At 42.5% G+C, this 20918-nt stretch overlaps 1 protein-coding gene across 8 annotated transcripts in view; it reads left to right on the forward strand.

Moving 5' to 3' along the window:
* LOC139543958 (glutamate receptor ionotropic, NMDA 1-like) overlaps window positions 1-17856 on the forward strand; it is a 39417-nt gene extending 21561 nt beyond the window's left edge. For 2 of the 8 annotated variants that reach the window (XM_071350556.1, XM_071350554.1), the window contains 9 exons: window positions 1350-1498; window positions 1763-1920; window positions 2425-2586; window positions 2857-2966; window positions 3879-4024; window positions 4328-4384; window positions 8487-8513; window positions 9347-9460; window positions 12899-17856. In XM_071350556.1, coding sequence (XP_071206657.1) covers window positions 1350-1498; window positions 1763-1920; window positions 2425-2586; window positions 2857-2966; window positions 3879-4024; window positions 4328-4384; window positions 8487-8513; window positions 9347-9460; window positions 12899-12967 — 992 coding nt within the window. In that variant the 3' untranslated portion in view covers window positions 12968-17856. The remainder of the gene's footprint in view (window positions 1-1349; window positions 1499-1762; window positions 1921-2424; window positions 2587-2856; window positions 2967-3878; window positions 4025-4327; window positions 4385-8486; window positions 8514-9346; window positions 9461-12898) is intronic. The other 6 variants (XM_071350559.1, XM_071350561.1, XM_071350557.1 and 3 more) reach the window with 5 other exon arrangements.
* Window positions 17857-20918: the final 3062 nt, after the last annotated feature.

Genomic DNA, 20918 nt, shown 5'->3' on the forward strand with positions numbered 1-20918 from the left:
TGACTCAGTTACACCAGCTCTGTCCGGAGGAATGGGCCAGAATTCACCCAACTTATTGTGGGAGGCTTGTTGAAGGCTACCTGTAACGTTTGACCCAAGTTAAAGAATTTAAAGGCAATGCTACCAAATACTAATTGAGTGTATGTAAACTTTTGACCCACTGGGAATGTGATGAAAGAAATTAAAGCTGAAAGAAATAATTATCTCTACTATTATTCTGACATTTCACATTCTTAAAAGAAAGTGGTGATCCTAACTGACCTAAAACAGGGAATGTTTACTAGGATTAAATGTCAGGAATTGTGAAAAACTGAGTTTAAATGTATTTGCCTAAGGTGTGTGTAAACTTCTGACTTTAACTGTATATCTCCTTCACTAACTGTCACGCCCTGACCATAGTTTGCTGTGTATGTTTCTATGTTTTGTTTGGTCAGGGTGTGATCTGAGTGGGCATTCTATGTTGTTTGTCTAGTTTGTCTATTTCTATGTGTTTGGCCTGATATGGTTCTCAATCAGAGGCAGGTGTTTGTCATTGTCTCTGATTGGGAGCCATATTTAGGTAGCCTGTTTTGTATTGTGGGTTGTGGGTGATTGTTCCTGTTACTGTGTTCCTGTGTTTGTGTTGTCACTTTACGGGACTGTTTCGTCTTCGTTCGTCTATTCGTTATTTTGTTTGTTTCAAGTATTCCTATTAAAATGGATACTCACCACGCTGCATCTTGGTCCGACATTTCTTACTCCTCGGCAGAGGAGGACGAAGACTTCCGTTACACTAACATTAAGTGTCAGCTGTCAGAGCAGCTTACCGATCGCTGCAGCTGTACACAGCCCATCTGTAAATATCCCATCCAACCAACTACCTACCTCATCCCCATATTTTGTTTTTCTGCTATTTTGCACACCAGTGTTTCTACTTGCACATCCTCATCTGCACATATCACTCCATTGTAAATTGCTAAATTGTAATTACCTTGCCACTATTGGCCTATTTATTGCCTTACCTCCTTACTTCATTTGCGCACACTGTGTACAGATTTTTCGCAGTTGTAATTGAGAACTTGTTCTCAACTGGCCTACCTGATTAAATAAAGGTGAAATAAAAAAAGTAAATCTTTTTTAACTGTATTTTGAATTGTTTAACACTTTTTTGGTTACTACATAGTTACGTATGTGTTATTTCATAGCTTTGATGTCTTCACTATTAATCTACAATGTAGAAAATAGTCAAAATAAATAAAAAATACCTTGAATGAGTAGGTGTGTCCAAACTTTTGACCTGTACTGTACATTCAATATATTGTCTCATAGAGTGAACGTGTTATAACTTTTTATGGGCTTTGCTTATCCAGGCGCGCCGCGCAGCTTCTCAGCGAGAATCTTGGGCATGGTGTGGGCCGGCTTTGCCATGATCATAGTGGCATCGTATACTGCCAACCTGGCTGCCTTCCTGGTGCTGGACCGGCCTGAGGAGCGCATCACCGGCATCAACGACCCGAGGGTGGGCATCAAGAAGTAGTCATGCTTTAAATAAATATAGATACTCTTTCAGTACATCTCCACCTCCATAACCTGTGGATATTAGGTGGCATACTGTAAATGTGTGGAAGTTTAGCGAGGTGCGCAAGTTATTGGGGGTGAAAAAACTGTAAAGTAAGTGGTTGTGCAGTGTCAAATGTTGAATTTTTCCAGACTTACAGAATTGGTAAAGTGTATGTGAGTGTTGAATGTAATGTTCCTTCCAACCCTCCCTATCCTTCAACAGCTGAGGAACCCATCAGACAAGTTCATCTACGCCACTGTGAAGCAGAGCTCTGTGGACATCTACTTCCGGCGGCAGGTGGAGCTTAGCACCATGTACCGCCACATGGAGAAGCACAACTACGAGAGTGCCGCTGAGGCTATCCAGGCCGTGCGCGACAAGTGAGTCCTGGCCGGGCCGGCCTGGCCTGGGCGTGTCGGCCGGAACTGGTCAGATAGTCAGTCAGGTCAGAGAGAAAGAGATAGGGCCAGTCAGTCAGACCTGGGGGTTCTGGACCTCTGGATCAGCGAGACACAGAGGGTCTTACTGCAGCGTTCCCTCTGGTCCAGGCCCATCATCCAGCCAAGACAGAACCAGGCTCAGACTCAGAGCAGGGCCGCATGCACTGTGTCAAAAGCGTTCTAAAGTTGAGCTAATGTTGAGCTGAGGAGCACCTTTTTTCAGGCTTTATCCAAGACGAGTGTCTTTGAGGTGGGGAATCCAATGGGGGACGCGCCGTCGTCCGTCCGGCATTGGATTTCATTTTTCAAGCGGCGGTAGACATGGATGGTAATGCTGACTCACACGCTTTGTGTGGCCAAAGGGGAGCCGTAAATGTGTGTTGTGACAATCACTGTACTGTTGCACCGTAACCCCTCCTCCCCCTGCCTCCCTCCCCCCAACAGCAAGCTGCATGCTTTCATCTGGGACTCTGCGGTGCTGGAGTTTGAAGCCTCGCAGAAGTGCGACCTGGTGACCACGGGAGAGCTGTTTTTCCGTTCGGGCTTTGGCATAGGCATGCGCAAGGACAGCCCCTGGAAACAGAATGTGTCCCTGGCCATTCTCAGGTCTGTCCCAGCCCAAGCAGCATTGTTTTTATGTTGTTCTTTTTTTTCTCTCTTTTTATTTTCCTTTTTTGACCATCCGACACCGCTGTGTCAGCTCTCTTCTCTCTCTGTATCTCCCCATTCCTGCCCTTTGTCTGTCTGTTAGTCTATCAGTCAGTCTGTGTTTGTGTCTTCTGTGTTACTAGCATTCTGGGATTTCTCTTCTGGAGTGTATGGCTTGGCTTTTTGTTAACTGTCTTACCTCTTTGCCCACTCCCCCCACCCCTGCAGTTCCCATGAGAATGGCTTCATGGAAGATCTAGATAAAACCTGGGTGAGATACCAGGAGTGTGACTCACGGAGCAATGCCCCAGCCACACTCACCTTTGAGAACATGGCAGGTAGGGTTTCCCTTTTGGGTTTTGAGAAACCTAAAAGTGATTGGACAAAAACTGCAGTGGTAAGGTACTGTAGCCTTTTTTTGTCCAATACCTTTTTTTCCTGTATTTTTTTTGTTACGTGAAGTGTGTTAAAGTTGTTTGTTGTGGTTTACTGTTGTTATACACTGAGTGTACAACACATTAAGGACACCTGCTCTTTCCATGACATAGACTGACCAGGTGAATCCAGGTAAACGCTATGATCCCTTATTGATGTCACTTGTTAAATCCACTTCAATCAGTGTAGATGAAGGGGAGGAGAGGTTAAAGAAGGATTTTTAAGCCTTGAGACAATTGATGCATGGATTGTGTATGTGTGCCATTCAGAGGGTGAATTGGCAAGACAAAAGATTTAAGTGCCTTTGAACAGGGTATGATAGTAGGTGCTAGGCGCACCAGTTTGTGTCAAGAACTGCAACTCTGCTGGGTTTTTTATGCTCAACAGTTTCCTGTGTGTATCAAGAATGGTCCACCACCCAAAGGATATCCAGCCAACTTGACACAACTGTGGGAAGCATTGGAGTCAACATGGACCTGCATCACTGTGGAACGCTTTCGACACCTTGTAGAGTTAATGCCCCGGCGAATTGAGGCTGTTCCTAGGGCAAAAGAGTTGGGGGGTGCAACTCAATATTAGGAAGGTGTTCCTAATGTTTTGTACACTCAGTTTCGTTGTTATAGCTGTGATCCTAATATAAACTTGCAAGGTTTGCAGCGGACGGCGTGAAGTGGAAGCAGGTTGAGGAAAAGACGGGCAACCGTTGACGTATAGACTAGATTCACACAGACACAGTCATGGTCAGTGGGTTGCGGCTGAGTGTCAGAGTGGCGACTCACCACCCATCCCTGTGTCTGTCTGTCTCTGTCTGACAGGAGTGTTCATGCTGGTGGCTGGAGGCATAGCAGCAGGGATCTTCCTCATCTTTATTGAGATCGCCTACAAGCGGCACAAAGACGCCCGCAGGAAGCAGATGCAGCTGGCCTTTGCGGCCGTCAACGTCTGGAGGAAGAACCTGCAGGTATGGCATCTCTTTCCCCCCGTAAGCACTGGCACCCGGGGGGGGAAGGGCAGAGATGGGCTGAGACACGCCCAGTATAGCCCTTCCTGCAGGTTCCTCCAATACAGGTGTACGACCAATCATTTTTTTCCGTCACTGTTAGCATCCTGTCTGACGATATTGCCTACTGGTGATAGTCACTCATGGATTGCTGTGTCACATTCAGTGATGAAGCTGTTCCTAAAGGCATTACCATGGGCCACCGTGGGTCCGTCTTCCAGTCCCTTAGACCAACAGCCCCCATGTCTCCTTTCTGTGCTGCAGGACAGTAAGGAGGCCTCTGGGAGCCAAGCTGTGGGCGCATCGATGACTCCATCGTTAGTACGTAACATAGACAAGAGCCATCTCCACCCCACGTCACCCTTTCGCTTTTAGAATAAAAGTTCAGCTAAAATCAAAAGTAGCTTTAACATGAGAAAATCTGAAACAAAAATATGCATTCCACGTTCATGGCATGAGCCGGTTAAGCCTTACACTTACCTTAGCACGTATGCAACGCAAGAACGCAATTAGCTACGCAAAATGGCCCTTCTGCGTACTTGCGTTGCAAAAATATGGAAAAGTGTGCAGCCCAAAATGTATAATGCAACGCAACTACGCAGAACGGCCATTTTGCGTAGCTAATTGCGTTGTTGCATTGCATGCCTGTGTAGGGTATAAATTAGGCTTTATGCACTGCTGCTATAACACTTTTAAGCTTTGTAAGGTCAGATGATGAGGACATGCAGGGGAATAAGGTAATAAAGAGATTCTCACATAACTATGAGATACTCACATAACTATGAGATAAATCTCATGCTTTTTGATAGCTGTAACAGTGTGCTATCATTTCTGACCCCGACTCTCCTACGCTTGATGTTTATACTTCTCCAGTATTTACATCACTCCATCCCCCAGAACCCCCGCTCCCCTACACTGTTTATGGACACAGAACATGAGAGTCCTCTGAGGAAAAGCCTTCGGGTCAGTCACTCGTTTCAAAACAGTGGCTGTCTAAAGCTAATCAGGCAAAAACCATTCCAGCTACAGTTGAGTTATGCGCTCGCTCCTCAGTCCGTCTCGTTGCTGAAGAACATGATTTGCCCTTAACTCCAATATCTTCCGCTGTGAAGCATTGGTGGCCTTCCAACTTCCTATTTCGCCCTTACTTCGCATCATCCTGCCCCCCCCCCCCCCCCCGCCCCCACCCTCACTGCGCTGGCTTTCCAGCAGCAGGAGGAGCGCAGCGTGGGGGTACAGGGGAGGGGGTTGACGGGAGCAGACGAGGCGGCAGTGGACACTGTGAGCCTGTGATGTGGCTCTGGCAGCCAGCCTCCCCATGCTGGCTCTTTGTTAAGCACTCACAAAAGGTCAGTGGTACACCTGTTGTATTGACAGCAGGGCTGGAAGAAGGTACGGTAAGATCACAGTCTCCAGTGTGTGTCAGCAAATCAATGTCCTTCCGAGACTGTCTGTCATCTATCTTACTACTGGATGTAACTGTTGTCTTCATGTCTGTGTACATGTATAGGCACATACAGCAGACAAATGCATGCAGGCGCCCGCTGAGAAAGGAAAAGGACACACAAACTGTTGGTCTGCATAACATCTGTGTTTTAGACAAGGTTTTATTGATACAGTTTATGAATAATTTTTGCACTGGTGAACAAAGATGGCTACATCCATGTAAATCATACACAGCATCCTTCTCAATAGGGCCTGGAGCTAATGTGGGGTTCACAAATGACAGTTTTCTGCTCTTATTCCTCAAATGGGGCATTATGCTTGAAGTACTAGAAATTAGATTGTGCTTGGAGTAGTGGAAATGAGGTCATGCTTGGAGTACTATACGTGAGATCATGCTTAGAGTAGTAGAAGTGAGGTCATGCTTGGAGCAGTAGAGGTAAAGTCATGCTTGGAGTAGTAGAGGTAAAGTCATGCTTGGAGTAGTAGAGGTAAAGTCATGCTTGGAGTAGTAGAGGTGAGGTCATGCTTGGGGTAGTAGAGGTGAGGTCATGCTTGGAGTAGTAGAGGTGAGGTCATGCTTGGAGTAGTAGAGGTGAGGTCATGCTTGGAGTAGTAGAGGTGAGGTCATGCTTGGAGTAGTAGAGGTGAGGTCATGCTTGGAGTAGTAGAGGTGAGGTCATGCTTGGAGTAGTAGAGGTGAGGTCATGCTTGGAGTAGTAGAGGTGAGGTCATGCTTGGAGTAGTAGAGGTGAGGTCATGCTTGGAGTAGTAGAGGTGAGGTCATGCTTGGAGTAGTAGAGGTGAGGTCATGCTTGGAGTAGTAGATGCGAGCAAATCATTGAAGCTAATACAGTATGTTATGAACATTATTCATCTTGTCCTCATGTCTCTGGAGGCCATCAATGTGATGACTTACTGAGCTTCAACAGAGGAAGTACAGTAAAATACATATTTCACACTATTCAGTACACACTAGCATAATAGCAGGGTTGGGTGACAATTTATGTGTACTTTCCTTTCTCTGTAGGTATCTCCAACTAGGTGTCCAGATGTCATTTTGACTGCTTGTGTGTTTGTTGGTTTGTGTGTTTGTATGTTTATATTTGTGTGTTTTTATTCTTCTGTGCATATGCAAAGTGTTTGTATATGCCCGCTTTCCAACACAGGTACCTCCAGAGTGTGCACTTCTGAATAACCTGTTTGAGTCTGTCATATCCTTCACACTGTTTCTGCTCTGAATTGATTACGCCTTAGTCTCATCTCCAACAACTAACCAACCATTCCAGGGTTGGGCTAAATTCCATTAGGAATTTCAAGTCACTTCCTGAATTGATTGAATTGAATTGGAATTTACCCAAAACCTCACCACCTTTGTTTGCTTGTATCTACTGAAAAAGCACCATGAACTGAATCTGTCCTCATCCCTAGTTTAAAAGCAGCTGCAGTATCTACTGTAGCCGTTAGCTTTTTCTGTTGTAGCAGGTCTTATTCAGAAGTGCACTGCCTAAAAGTGGAGATATTAGGAGTGAGATCAACGAAATGTCAACAAGAACTAATGCACTCCAGTGGCTGTTGTTTCCTATTGGAGACAGGCAGCCGCTGCACATGCGTCCAGTAGGACTCTTTCTCCGTTGGACCAGCATGCTTTGCATGACCGGGACTGTGCAAACGCAGCACTTCACCAGCGGTCAGTATCGCTTGATGTCATGTGAGACCTGGATAGTCTACGCTGAAAAGTACAAGAAGAAGAAACAATTTTGACAAAAATATAAAAAATACTAAAGACTAGAAAAAATCAATGCTTTGAGTTGCCTGGGCAATGAGCATTGTCTTGTTTATATCTAAATGTCTCTATGCCTCATCATTACCTCATTGATGGAGTTTTAACATGAGGTGACTTTGACCATTGACTAACGTCTAGATGTCATCTTCCAACAGGAAATCCATTTTATTTGACTTTTTTCTCACTCAGAGCGGAGTGGTGACCTGTCCATCACTCCTCAGCCAGTCAGCTCCATCAATCTTCCACACCACCCAATAGAACAGCACCTCTTAATGCTGTGGCATTAAGAGACTGGGGATGGCTCAAACAGAGACCCAGTCATTTAACCTGATGACAGGGGATGTTCTGTGTTGGTCCAGTGCTGGCCTGGGTTGAATGTCATGCTTTATGTTATTTGTCTCCTCTTCTATCTCTTTCCCTTACCAACCCTGCCAAGCTCTTCCCATCCTCCCATGCCCCTTTCTGCATGCTCTCAGCTGAAATTCACACAGCCCTGCCCTAAGGTCCTCCCCATACCCTACCACTAATTCACCTTACTCTACATCTCATACCCATTCATCTAGGCCTAGGGCCTCCCTAACCCCTATGACTAATGTATCCTACTCTCTACATCTCTTACCAATTCATCTAGGCCTAGGGCTTCCCTAACCCCTACGACTAATGCATCCTACTCTCTACATCTCTTACCCATTCACCTAGCTAACCATCCCCATCCAGACCTCACAACGACATGGCCAAAACCTCACATACTACCTACCTACCTCACCAAAAGCTCTCGTACTTCTCCATTCCAGGCCCAATCCCCGCTCTACCTCCATTTACTAATGTACTGTATATAGTACATATACTATTCCATATACCACTACCCCACTCTTTAAACCATTTATTTCACTCCCTAGGGTGTGGGGGGAATTTCCATTATACCCGACCACCGGTATAATGACTCAAGGGGCTTAAATTATATATTACCTATCTGTTGTTTATCTTATGTTGGTATGCATTTTAGCGGCTCCCCTGCCTTGTAGAGCACCTTTTCTTTTTACTGCATGGCTTTCAATGTGGTTGTTTCCTTTGCCAGCTTTTCTTCTCGCTCGTTTGGTTCCCTTGGCTTTGCTTATGGATCTTAAAGTAATAACGATCTAATAGCAAGACGACGGATGTTTATTTATTTTTTCTTTTCTCCCCCCTACGCAGCCCTCTTCCTCTCTAGAGACTCAGGATGTAAGAATACCTTAATATGAGCTTTTGCACACAAACACTCTCTCTGCCATGTACCTATAGAGGACTGAGAGTAGCTGTGGGGCACTTTGATGGGATGAGGGAGGGACGTAACACAACTGATGTGTGACTATCATGTAAGGATATGGTTAAAATGGGTTTGGGAATAAGTGGGAGGGAATAACAAGCTTTTCTAGACCTTGGACAGGGGTTTGAACATCCAATGAATACAGTTGATTCTGCTGACTATGACATATCATAGACATGGTATACTGGCTATTTTGTTGTTCCTCGGACCTGGCTAATGTATATTTTCTCTTTGAAAGGGTGTGTGTCTTGGGTGAAGGGGGTGGAGGTGACTATTTGATGTGCGGGTGTGTGCAAGTTGGAGTGAGTGTGTGAGTAGGATGTAGTGGATGGTCAAAGCAGCATAGCACAGGTATCGTCAACACATGCTCCTCAAACCATTCCAATGCATTTCTAAAGACATGGGGGTATTTGGATGTGTCAGTGCTTGGCTAAGGATTTTCCATCATGTCCAGTCCCACTATGGTGAAATGGCCTAGCCGACAGTGTAGAGGCATTCTTACATGATTAGACAGACTACAGTCCCAGTCCCACCCTTGAAAGCGGCGCCAATCTCCTGTTGCCTCCAATGTCCAATAGAGACTACTTTGGGCCAGGACACTCACCCTCATATTGCTTCAGACAGTGAAAGGGAAGGGGAAGGAGGGAGGGTGTGGAGAGAGGGTGAGTGGGTGGATGGGTGAGACTGAGACCAAGGTATCACTCCACCCCAAGAATATGAATAACTGTTCTACATATATTTATTTTAGGATAGGAAAAGTGGTAGAGCAGAGCCCCCCGACCCCAAAAAGAAAGCCTCTTTTAGGTCCATCAGTACCTCCCTGGCCTCCAGCATCAAGAGACGTAGGTCGTCCAAAGACACGGTAAGGAGATGAAGAAGGGAACATCATCTTCCCTTACTCTTCCCTCTCTTCTCTCTCTTTTTCTCTACATCTGTCTCCTCTTCTCTCTCAATCTCTCCCTCTTTTTCCTGTCTTTTCTATCACCATTCCCATCTCTTAATTGCCAGAACCCCATTCCTCTCACCCATCCTACATGGCTCAGCAGCAGCCATGGCCACATGTCTGTCAGTCTGCCATCGATCAGCCATCCAACCAGACGCCATCTGTAGGCAGACAGGATGCAGGATGCTAGGCAGCAGTGCAGGATGCAGAGCAGGTCAGGGGTTGGAGCTGGTGTGCTGGCTGTGGGGAGAGCAAATGCAGGGCCAGGCTGGGCTGGCTTCATGGGATTAGTGGGTGTAGTACTGGAGGAGGTGCAACGCAGCAGTCTGTCTGTCTTGCTTGTTTGGGCTGCTCTTCCTTCCTGCCAATGATATGGACGTGGTTTTGACCAATTTGTCTCTTGGTGATTTTGTAGTGTGTGTGTGTGTGTAATTGTATTTGTCTCTTGTTCCTTTGATTGCCTGATCCTTCTGTTCAATCCATCTTTTATACACTTAAATCCCGCACTTCTTCTTGTTTTGTTTCAGTCGTTGTTGGTTTTGATTTCAAAGCATGCGCCAACGTCCTGCCATTTGCCAAAGTCAGTCAACCGTTCTGGAAACAAACTAACATGTCGATTTTTACCAACAGACCATCTATTTCAGGGTTTTCCTCATGGAGTCATGTTATTAGATCTAGTCTGTCTACTTTTGATTTGTCATGTTTGTAACCATATTGTCTGACGAAAGGATTTATTTCAATGTCCTTGTGGTGTCCATTTTGCATGCTTTTTAGGGTCTATTTCTAGGTGGTGAATGCAGGTGGTTCTATTGTGTCTTCCTCTCTTTGCCGCCTTTCTCGGGTTGAGATTCTTTGAAACATCACGCTTTTATTGTATAAGCAGCTTAGACCCACTGTAAAAAGAACACAGGCCTTATCTACCTCTCTTTCTATGGGGGCCTTGCTGCACCACAATAAGAGTGTGATGCTCTCTCATTTCCTCCACAGTCCAGTTGGAAGGGCCTGCTCATTGCTGGTGAGGAGGCTCCTCCACAGTGGCCTGACAATCCAGTGACCTGCAACATTCTCTGTCCTGTTGTTCACCCAGACATAGCTGGCTGATGACCAAATCTGAGTTAACCAGCTATGGTCAATTCGGATTTAGCTTAGAGTTCCACAGTAGATATCAAAGCCTTTTGTTTTTCCTTGACTACTTACTGGACCAATCAAACATGTCGAAAAGGTCTCTCTTTGTCTGTGTTTCTGTTTGATTTCTCTCTCTTTTCCCCTTGGTCTTATATCTAGTATCTCTGACATTTATATTGATGTTACTTCTTTGATCCAAATCAATACTTACTCTCTCTTGGAGTTTTTCTATAGGCTTGGTCTCAACTATTGGAATGGAGAAGATGGAATGACCATTGTTGCTGTTTGTGGGAGGGTTGGGATGGTGGTTTGGGAGTTATCATGCTCTTACGCACATCCACGGTGAAAAAGAGAGACCACATAGGTTATAATAAGATTATAGCCAAAGATGTACCATCCTCAGTCTTTGACTATTATTTTGATTTTATATAAGTGTTCTTCTTTTATATTAATGGTTATTAATGGACTTTTGAGTGTCAGTGTCCCTCACCCACATGCCACACTGCTCCTCTCTCCCTCCCTCTACAAGCATGTGAATTAATGTTGTTGTTGTCAGTAGTAGAAGTAGTAGTTGCAGTAGAAATAGTAGTAGTAGCAGTAAGATATATTATTTTAGTAGTAGTAATTGTAGTAGTTCAAAAGTCATTGTGGTAGTGGCCATAATATTGATGTATTGAAGTGTCTCGCTTTTGCTGGTCCACCTTCGGCCAGTAGGGGGTGCTCTAAATGATACCACTAACAGCAGGCCCCAAAGTAGGTCCACATGTGGACATCTTAACAGGGGCCTGTAAGCCTTGTGATGATGCAACTCTTAGATCTAAGTGATAAGTTCTTTGTAACTATTAGTAAAAAGTCATCAGTATTTTTATTTGTATTACCCTATGATGATGTTGATCCTTGACTTAGCGTGGTAGTTGCATCATAACAACTTATATAGCTCAATATGCTTGAATGCTTGAAGAAAAGCATCAACACCGATTCAAATGAGAGACACAATCACCAACACCTAAAATAATCGTTTGAATTTGCTGATTTGCGAAATTGACAGGCATCAGAAATTACATTTGGGATTTTTGTGAGGATGGATGGAGGTACTCGGTGGATTATGATTGGCTTGTACTGAAGTGTCTCTGTTCTGAAAAGGAAGACCTCTTAAAGTACAAAAACATGTTTAAGCCATTTGTCTTATCACAGTTTGAAAAAGTGTTGTGAATTAGGTTTCTCCAACTTTTATACTATAAATCAGAATCCATGACAAAGTAAGTTGGATTTTGATTTGACATGCTGGAAACAACGCTGATGAAAACAGCATGTCTCGTAGAGAGCATGATTCAGCACAGTGGTATGGTATGGAATTATAGGAAGGCAACAAACTTCACAAAAAACAATCCCTATATTTTGCAAGATCAGTTAATGGCCATATTTGCAATGGATAAGGAACAATCCACAGCAATTGCAGTGGTTAGTGATACTGCTACTTTGTCAATTGCTAAAGGAACCATCCTTACCATTTTCAAGTATGTTACCTGCCATGAAGCTCATGACAAATTACACAATCAATGACATTAGGTTACACAATCCCAAAGTCACAGTTGCCATAGTAACTGAGCACCTGCATGGAGCTGGGTATGTTGCTACCCAGCACTGTAGATGCCCATTAAAACCAACCACTCTGCTTCTCAGGAGGAGTACAGTGAAATATGGACTGGAAGTAAGAGTCCAACTGGATAGCGATGTGAACCAGCCAAGATTGCACTGGGGTTTAATCATAATGAATATTTTTCTCTCAGCTTAGCTGCTAAAAATAAAACCCGGTCTGCATGCAAATGACTGTGGGTAAATCAAGCTGTCTTATTTTATCCAAGGGGGTAAATGATTGCCAAGTCAGTCATGTAGGGTTGAGATTACCTTTGGCTGATTCAAATGTGCTCTACCCTCTGGGCCTTACCTCCACTCCACTGTAGTCATATGATAACCCTCCTCAGGCAGAGCAAGCAACTAGCACATGTAGACTCATGGCTGCACTGTACTAATCTGAGGACACAACAATGGAACCAAAATGTTTCCACCTTTCCTAACCACACTGCCTTTCGGGGGTTATAAAACACCTCTGCTTTGATGATTTTGACTGAAATGGAGCAGAGGTGTTATTTTCTATAGCAGTTTTGTTTAGGGATTTTGTAGGGGATTGACTATGGCTCTGTTTTTCTCATGTTCTCTCCATCTCTGCAGCAGTACCCACCCACCGACATCACGGGCCAGCTCAACTTGTCCGACCCATCTGTCAGCACAGTGGTGTGAGAGGGACAGAAGGAGAGAGAGATTCTCTCCTCGGAGAGAAAGAGAGAGGGTGGGTGAACGGAGAGCCTTCCCCCAGATCGCTGCATTGTTGGATCCATCACTGCTGAAGCTTTTTGTCCCATTGGCTTTGCAGTGGAGCGATGGAGCCTACGTCTAAGAAAGGACTCCCCTGATCATATTCTCTGATCATGGCACCTGTTACAGCTGTCTGGCATTAGTTAGCTCTAGGGTTCTGAGCTTACTGACACATACTGTGTTTTTATCTGTTTTCTCTATTCATGCTCAATTTATGCTTAAAACAGTCCAATCTTTGTCTAATTTACTTACTGCAGACATAGTGATGCTGGATACTACTACTATTTAATATATCTACATGATACATTTGACTGTTTTAAAAAATCTTGTTTATTTAGATTACTTAAGTATACAAACAAGTTCAGTTCTGTACATATCATTTAACTTATAAGGAGGGACTATAACACACATTATTATTTCACAGTATTTAACAACAGGAGGTGGCAGGTAGTTTAACGGTTAAGGGTTAGTTAGGCCAGTAACCGAAAGGTCGCTGGTTTGAATCCTCAAGCTGACTAGGTGAAAAATCTGTCGATGGTCCTTGAGCAAGGCACTTAAGCCTAATTGCTCCAGTAAGTTGCTCTGGATAAGAGCCTCTGCTAAATGTGAACAGCATAATAGGTACACTTTGCTGGATAACAACTACAGCATTTTATTAAGAAATTCTTATTTTAACTCCATGTTTAAACATTTTAAATATGTCTTTGTTCAATTGGACACGTTTTAATAGTGAGAATATTAACTTTTGTGACAATGTGATCCTTTAAAGCAGCAATTCTAAAGAAGGAAGCATGCATGTATTGTAAATGCATAGATGCAACTGAATATTTATGTAACTAATGTCCATGGTGTTAATATTGCTGCTACTGTTTGTTGGAATACTCTGTGGCACTTTACAACACACTTAAAACCATTTTCTAATCACTCACAGTTTTCTGAGATACAAAAATTGAGAACTTTGTTTACATTGTATTCTTTGCCCCTTAATAATTTTATAACTGCCAAATGCATGCTTGTATATATTATATCCAGCCAGTATTATCCTTTGGTGCCCCTTGAAAACATTCTGCCTGTAACGTAATGTTCACATTTACCTGTATTTGGTCCAATGAGGTCCTTACACCTTTGATATTAGGAAAGTGGCAATGCTCTATTCTTATTTGAAAGGGATTTTTAGTCACGAATCTAATCAAAACTACAGGAAATACTCTCAAAAGGGTGCACATTTTTGCTTTTGCCCTAGCACTACACACCTGATTCAAATAACCAACTCATCATAAGCCTTTGATTGGTGGAATCATGTGTGTAGTCCTAGGGCAAAAGCAAAAATGTGAATCCTTTTGGGTCCCCAGGACCAGGATGAAGAGAAACATTCTCTGTCATTGTTTTCTGACATATGTTTGGAAACCCCCCTCTCTCTCCCTCTCGCTTTCCTCAGTCTTTCTCATCGCCAGTGTCAAGGTGTTGCATCAAAGGGCCAGGTTTTTCACCCAACCAGCACTTGGTCTTTCATGCAAAACCTCTTCCCTGTGCATGGCAGTCTATCTTCAATTTGCACTGAGATCTTTTACATGATAGGAACCCATGTGAATTGATAACTCGGCTTAACTTGCAGTCTTGCTGCTGTGAGGTTAGGTACAGTTATCTTGGTTAAATGCAAAACGGGCCATTTCCCAGGCTCTGATGTTGAGAAACAAAGACAAAGTGTGGCATGTTGAAACAAAGACTACAGTACCATTCTGGCACGGCAATGCACAGCACTTTAACCATGAGGGCTTCCCCATACTGTTCTCTTCAACAAGGCTAATTGAAATATGATTATGTATTCAGTATGCAAGTACATACAAATGTATATGAATAAGAGTAGAAAACAGCTCACAAGAGAGATCATGGTCTAATTGTTATAGTATGATCCACAGCACAAAATGGTTAAATCAACGTTGTTTTAACGTAATTTCTCAATGTATTGAGATGTGGAAAATACATTGGATTTGAAAAAGTTATCAACTGTTGTTTTGAGGGTGACATTTCAACCACAGAATTATGTCATCATTGTAACCAATTTTCAACATAGTCAACCTTGAATAAAATATGTTGAATTTGTACCTTTGAAACAACATCAGATCTTCAATGTTAGATCCACGTCAGAAAAAAAACAACAGGCTGGGCTGTACCTGGTACTGGAGAGTTGATCTATCTACAGCTACCCGTTGGTCCAGGGTTTTAACCAAGCCCAGCCCTGCTTAGCTTTGATATTTTCCACTGACTACTACCAATGTGCTATCGTGAGAATGATTATTGAGAGATCTCTTAATAGCTAAATAGATTCACCGTTGCTATCAAAGTAATTCCAAAGGTCATATAAGCAATGTTCCCCCCCCCAAAAAATCCGGCACTGAGCAAATTTCAGGTCTGCTGAGCGCAAACTTGAATGTTGTGAAAATTCTGTGGAACTTCCAGCGCGTGTTTACTGCTTTAAGTTACAGTTTTAACAGTGGCCAAGTAGGCTACTGTGGCTATTTGGTCATAATGTAGGACTACCAGAGTGGCCTACTATCAAAAACAATGGAGAAAATGCATCCCATAACATTGTAACATGGAAATAGCTGTTCTATCATGGAGCCTACAGTAGCAGCCAATATGTGGTGGTCAATGTAGGCCTACATTCCATGCAGGGCTTGACATTAACCTGTTTATCCTCTTGTCTTTCATAAAAGGAGGTGACTGAAAATGTTTTTGTGTTGTTTGATGTAAGAAACCACTTTACAAAAGAAAATGTATTATTATTTCCATACCCTTTTTACAGAGAATCAGACAAATTATGCTACCCTCTGCTTATTGGCTACTTAGCTTATTCAAGCCTGTCTCAATATACAAAACTGCCCCTTTAAGACAAAAAAAAAGCTCTTTACCTGACTCGCTTTTCAAAGATGTCTAGGAATGTGCACGTTTTGTGGTCTTATAGGAAGCAATCACTCCCCTATTGCTGACTACAAATGATCTATAACTGGGCTAATAACTCACTAACTAGCGAACGATATGAACAAAATGTGCACACGTGGCTACATACAGGTCTTGCTTTGATCTCAAAACAAGTGCATCTCCTCAAGACCACAGCTGTAAACACAGTCCAGTTCAAAGTAAACGGCACAGATCCATATATGGCAATGGTCTATTTGTATATAGGCCTACTACAGCTCTGATTGGTTATGCCGCATGGGTCTGTGTAGTGTACGGGCTGAGTCGTGTGCAATAGAATCCTACTCCGATGAGGTCTGCCTTCAACAAAATCTCTTGCATAGTTTGTTTTGTTTCTAATATTGCGTTGATTCGACCACAATTGCCACAGTAAAGGGAAACGTTGATAGTGTTAACAGGGAAAACTAGACAAACTGGGTATTGAATTGTGTTTAGTTGTCAACACAACCAAATATCAACATTTGAAGGAGATGTAGCTTCTGCTTTGGTATTTCCATCTGTGCCACTGACATAGTTTGGCTTGAATTCCAGTTTACCTACAAATAAAAAAAGCATTTGTTGGATTCATGTCCCCTTCTCAACCAAAAATCTAAGTTAAAGAATAAGACTAAATCAAATCAAACTTTAAATAAAGTTTGATTTGATTTAGTCCCGTTCTTTAATTTCAATTTTTGTTTTATATGGAGACAAACTGGAATTAAAGCCAGACTACTGGCACAAAAGATACATATTTTTCAAATGTTGATATTTGGTTGTGTTGACCAAACACAATTCAATATCCCTTTAGCAATACAGCAAATAGCCTAAAGTTAACGCAATCTTACAAACTAATATAACAGTATTTATTCAATGTTAAAATTAGTAACACACCAATGGCCACATTTTGAGGTTACTGTACTTTAAATGTCTTATGTCATCATAGAAAGTGTGCATGTTCAAGATGATGGCATGCAAAGGTCGCAGGTCTGTGGAGAGCTTCACAATTGCTTTAATAACGTGCAGAATCTCGAACAGCATTGATCAGTTCCACCATTTTTTATGTAATCTCAACTGCAATCCAGGTCATTTGGTTGTGCTATTACATGAAGCACGGTGATAACACATTATATTGTTGTATAAATACAGATTATCTGACATTGTTTTTCCATTCAAATTTGGTTGGGCTTTTAGATGGTTGAAAGCATAGTAATAACACGTTGGGAATTCAACACATTTCTGGCTGTCTTTTTGAGTGGCTCTCAACCAAATATTACCCAAATGTTCACGTTGAAATGACGTGGTGTGCCCAGTGGGGAGTGTCTCATACAAACAGAAAAAAAGTCATTAATAATTGTATGAATTTGTTTGGTGACAAAGTTTTTGATGAAACACATAGATTGTAGTACTTCACAGGAGAAACAGTTAACACGTGTTAATATATAGCACTAAAACAGCATCTAGTTTATGAATGTGAAATTTTATTATTTAAATAGTTGCTTCTAGTCATTTTCTCATTCTGGCCAATGCATGCTTAAGTGTTTTTATCAGTGTTGTTTTTTGGTTCTTGAATGCTTATTGATATTGACCATACAGATTATGTTTAGTTTTCTGAAATGCATACTTTGAGTACAATGTAAATAGAATTTGGTTTGTTATTGATGAGGATGAGGAGATTGACATTCTAGTACCACAAGTGCAATACAATGTCACGCACACACAAACACACACTCAAACACTGTATACATTTTGAAGTTTTACCTCCTCAATTACGAAGATGATATAAAAAGATTTTCAATTAAATGATCGTGTTTGTATAGATGCACTTGTAAATAAAATGTACCTATTGCCAAATTCAATCAGAGATGCTTTTGTTTATGCAGCATAGCCTACTATACACATTGCAATCTATATTGTCTGCCGACACTCAAAGGGTGCACTTGGGTTAGTTCGCTTGTCACGTCGGATGAGCGTAGAGGCATGATACAGTATGTTATGTTCTGTTCATTTAGTGTGAACCCAATCCAAACGGAGCGCGGGCAAGCTAAATCAGGCAAGCTCATTTTCAGTGGCCGCAGTTGGGGCCTAGGACAGAAGAAGGCTGACGTGCCTGCTCAGGTAGAATATTTGGGTGGGTGTAGCTTAAGTTTCGTGCCTGTTTTTTTCCCAGAAGAGACAGGGGTCATGAATTGTGTTTCTAGTTAGGCATATGGCACAATTTTAGAGCGAATACATGTGATACCACCAGATTCCACCGTCCACACCTGTTTGCAGGTGAACCTCATCACCTGAATTCTGGAGTTTGTAAGGTAAGAAGTTTTACTTTACTTTCATACAACCAAGTACTTCTCTGCAGCTGCCACCACAACATCTATTTTCTGTGATGTACATTCCATTTCTGCGGTACAGTTGATAACCACGGCTATGAATGCTAAGAAACCAACCTGACTGAAGCAACCTTACTGAACCTTGTTAAGTACCGGTACTTGTGCCATTCTTCAGGGGATTAATCACTGATGTTCCCATGGAGGCATGAGCCCAAGGGATGGAGGGGATGTAAACACATCAGACGGCTCGTAAAGAACATTAGCATTATTAGATGACATCATGTTAAAATCATGGGCAAAACAGGACAATCCCTGTTTAGGTCATTAAGATTGTTTGACTACTATCATACTGTCTTGTATGGTGTCTTATTGTCCAACAAGGTGAGGGCAAATCAAAACATGGTCATTATCGCAATTGTTGTGGAATAAAGTTTCCATGTAGGCTTAGTTTATAATGCTACATTGGAGTGGGTCTAGGGTTTATGGGATCAAGGTGTTGATGTGAGCCATGACCAGCCTTTCATAGCACTTCATGGCTACAGAACGTGAGTGCTACGGGTCGGTAGCCATTTAGGCAGGTTACCTTGGTGTTTTTGGGCACAGGGAGATCTGCTTGAAACATGTAGGTATTACAGACACGGCCAGGGAGAGGTTGAAAATGTCAGTGAAGACGCTTGCCAGTTGGTCAGCGCATGCTCGGAGTACACGTCCTGGTAATCGGTCTGGCCCTGCGGCCTTGTGAATGTTGACCTGTTTAAAGGTCTTACTCTCATCGGCTATGGCGAGCGTGATCACACAGTCTTCTGGAACAGCTGGTGCTCTCATGCATGTTTCAATGTTGCTTGCCTCGAAGCGCGCATAGAAGTCATTTAGCTCATCTAGTGGGCTTGTGTCACCTTTGTAGTCCGTAATAGTTTGCAAGCCCTGACACATCTGATGAGCGTCGGAGCCGGTGTAGTAGGAAAACATTGTCATTATTGCACTTGTTGTGGAATAAAGTTGCCATGTAGGCTTAGTTTATAATGACAACCATAATATACAATAACTCAATCCACCATGGGGACCTTACCCAAATAGATGGTTTAGTTTCATGTTTGCGTTGTTGCTCTGTACAGGCTAGTATAGTCAAATAAGGGCACAATCTGCAAGTCATGTTTTTACAGCATTGAAATGCAAATATAAAATGGAAACCTTGCTCACAGGCAGCTGACAATAACAGATGTCACCATTTAGACTGGTTAGTAGGGCTGTGCACGGACCTTTCAGGGGGCAGGTGAAATGAAAAAAGGGTGAAACAACTTAAAAAATGTATATCTCAAAAGTCATAAAATACTTTGTATGTAGTGGGGAAAAAATACATTCTTGAGCATAGGCCTATTCATTTCTGCAACAACACACTCATCACATATTGTAAGCAAGCTAGCTACAATGCTTCCTAAAGACATGATTGACATCAGGAAAATAGGGTGGGATATCAGCTGATCATTGATGTTCATGATTGATGTAAATCTGATAGTTACTTAAAAAGACGTCACAATGACTTGCGGGCAGAGGGTTCAGAACAACAACGACAAAAACTGTACACCAAAAAAAGATATAATATACAGTACCATTCAAAAGTTTTTACACCTACTCATTCCAGGGTTTTTCTTAATTTTTACTATTATCTACATTGTAGAATAATAGTGAAGACATCAAACTATGAAATAACACATATGGAATCATGTAGTAATCAAAAAAAAGTGTTAAACAAATCAAAATATATTTTATATTTGAGATTCTTCAATATAGCCACCCTTCAACTTGAGTGCTTTGCACACTCTTGGCATTCTCTCAACCAGCTTCATGAGGTAGTCACCTGGAATGCATTTCAATTAACAAGTGTGCCTTGTTAATTCCACAAAGTTAATTTGTGGAATTTCTTTCCTTAATGCGTTTGAGACAATCAGTTGTGTTGTGACAAGGTAGGGGTGGTATACAGAAGATAGCCCTATTTGGTAAAAGACCAAGTCCATATTATGGCAAGAACAGGCTAGTATTACAGAAAAACAACAAAACATGTCAGTTTTATTTATTCATCACATAGATTGATCAAATTCATTTATAAACATTCCTACTGCCCATCACCGGCAGCTAAAATCCAATCAAACGCTGTGTTTGTCACTCTACACTCGCTCTCCTCCTCCACTGACGATAATGCACACACTAGAGTGTCTAGCCTTGGGCTCCCGAGTGGCACAGCGGTCTAAGGCACTGCATCTCAGTTCGGTTCCAGGCTTTATTACAACCGGCCGTGATTGGGAGTCCCATAGGGCAGCGCACAATTGGCCCAGCACTGTCCAGGTTAGGGTTTAGCCCGGGGTAGGCCATCATTGTAAATAAGAATTTGTTCTTAACTAACTTGCCTAGTTAAATAAAATAAATACATTCTGGCTAGTCATCTCTTTGCTCCATGCACCTTGGAAAGAACCGTTGCCTGATCCAGTCAGGCATTCAGTAGATAGGCTACGCTTTACCTGGTCCAGTCAGTGTGCCCCCTCAGCAAAATATTTCTGACAGATCTTTTTTAAATAATTATGAAAAAATGTGGGTTT

Source organism: Salvelinus alpinus, chromosome 18, assembly GCF_045679555.1.
Source record: "Salvelinus alpinus chromosome 18, SLU_Salpinus.1, whole genome shotgun sequence".
Lineage (NCBI taxonomy): Eukaryota > Metazoa > Chordata > Actinopteri > Salmoniformes > Salmonidae > Salvelinus > Salvelinus alpinus.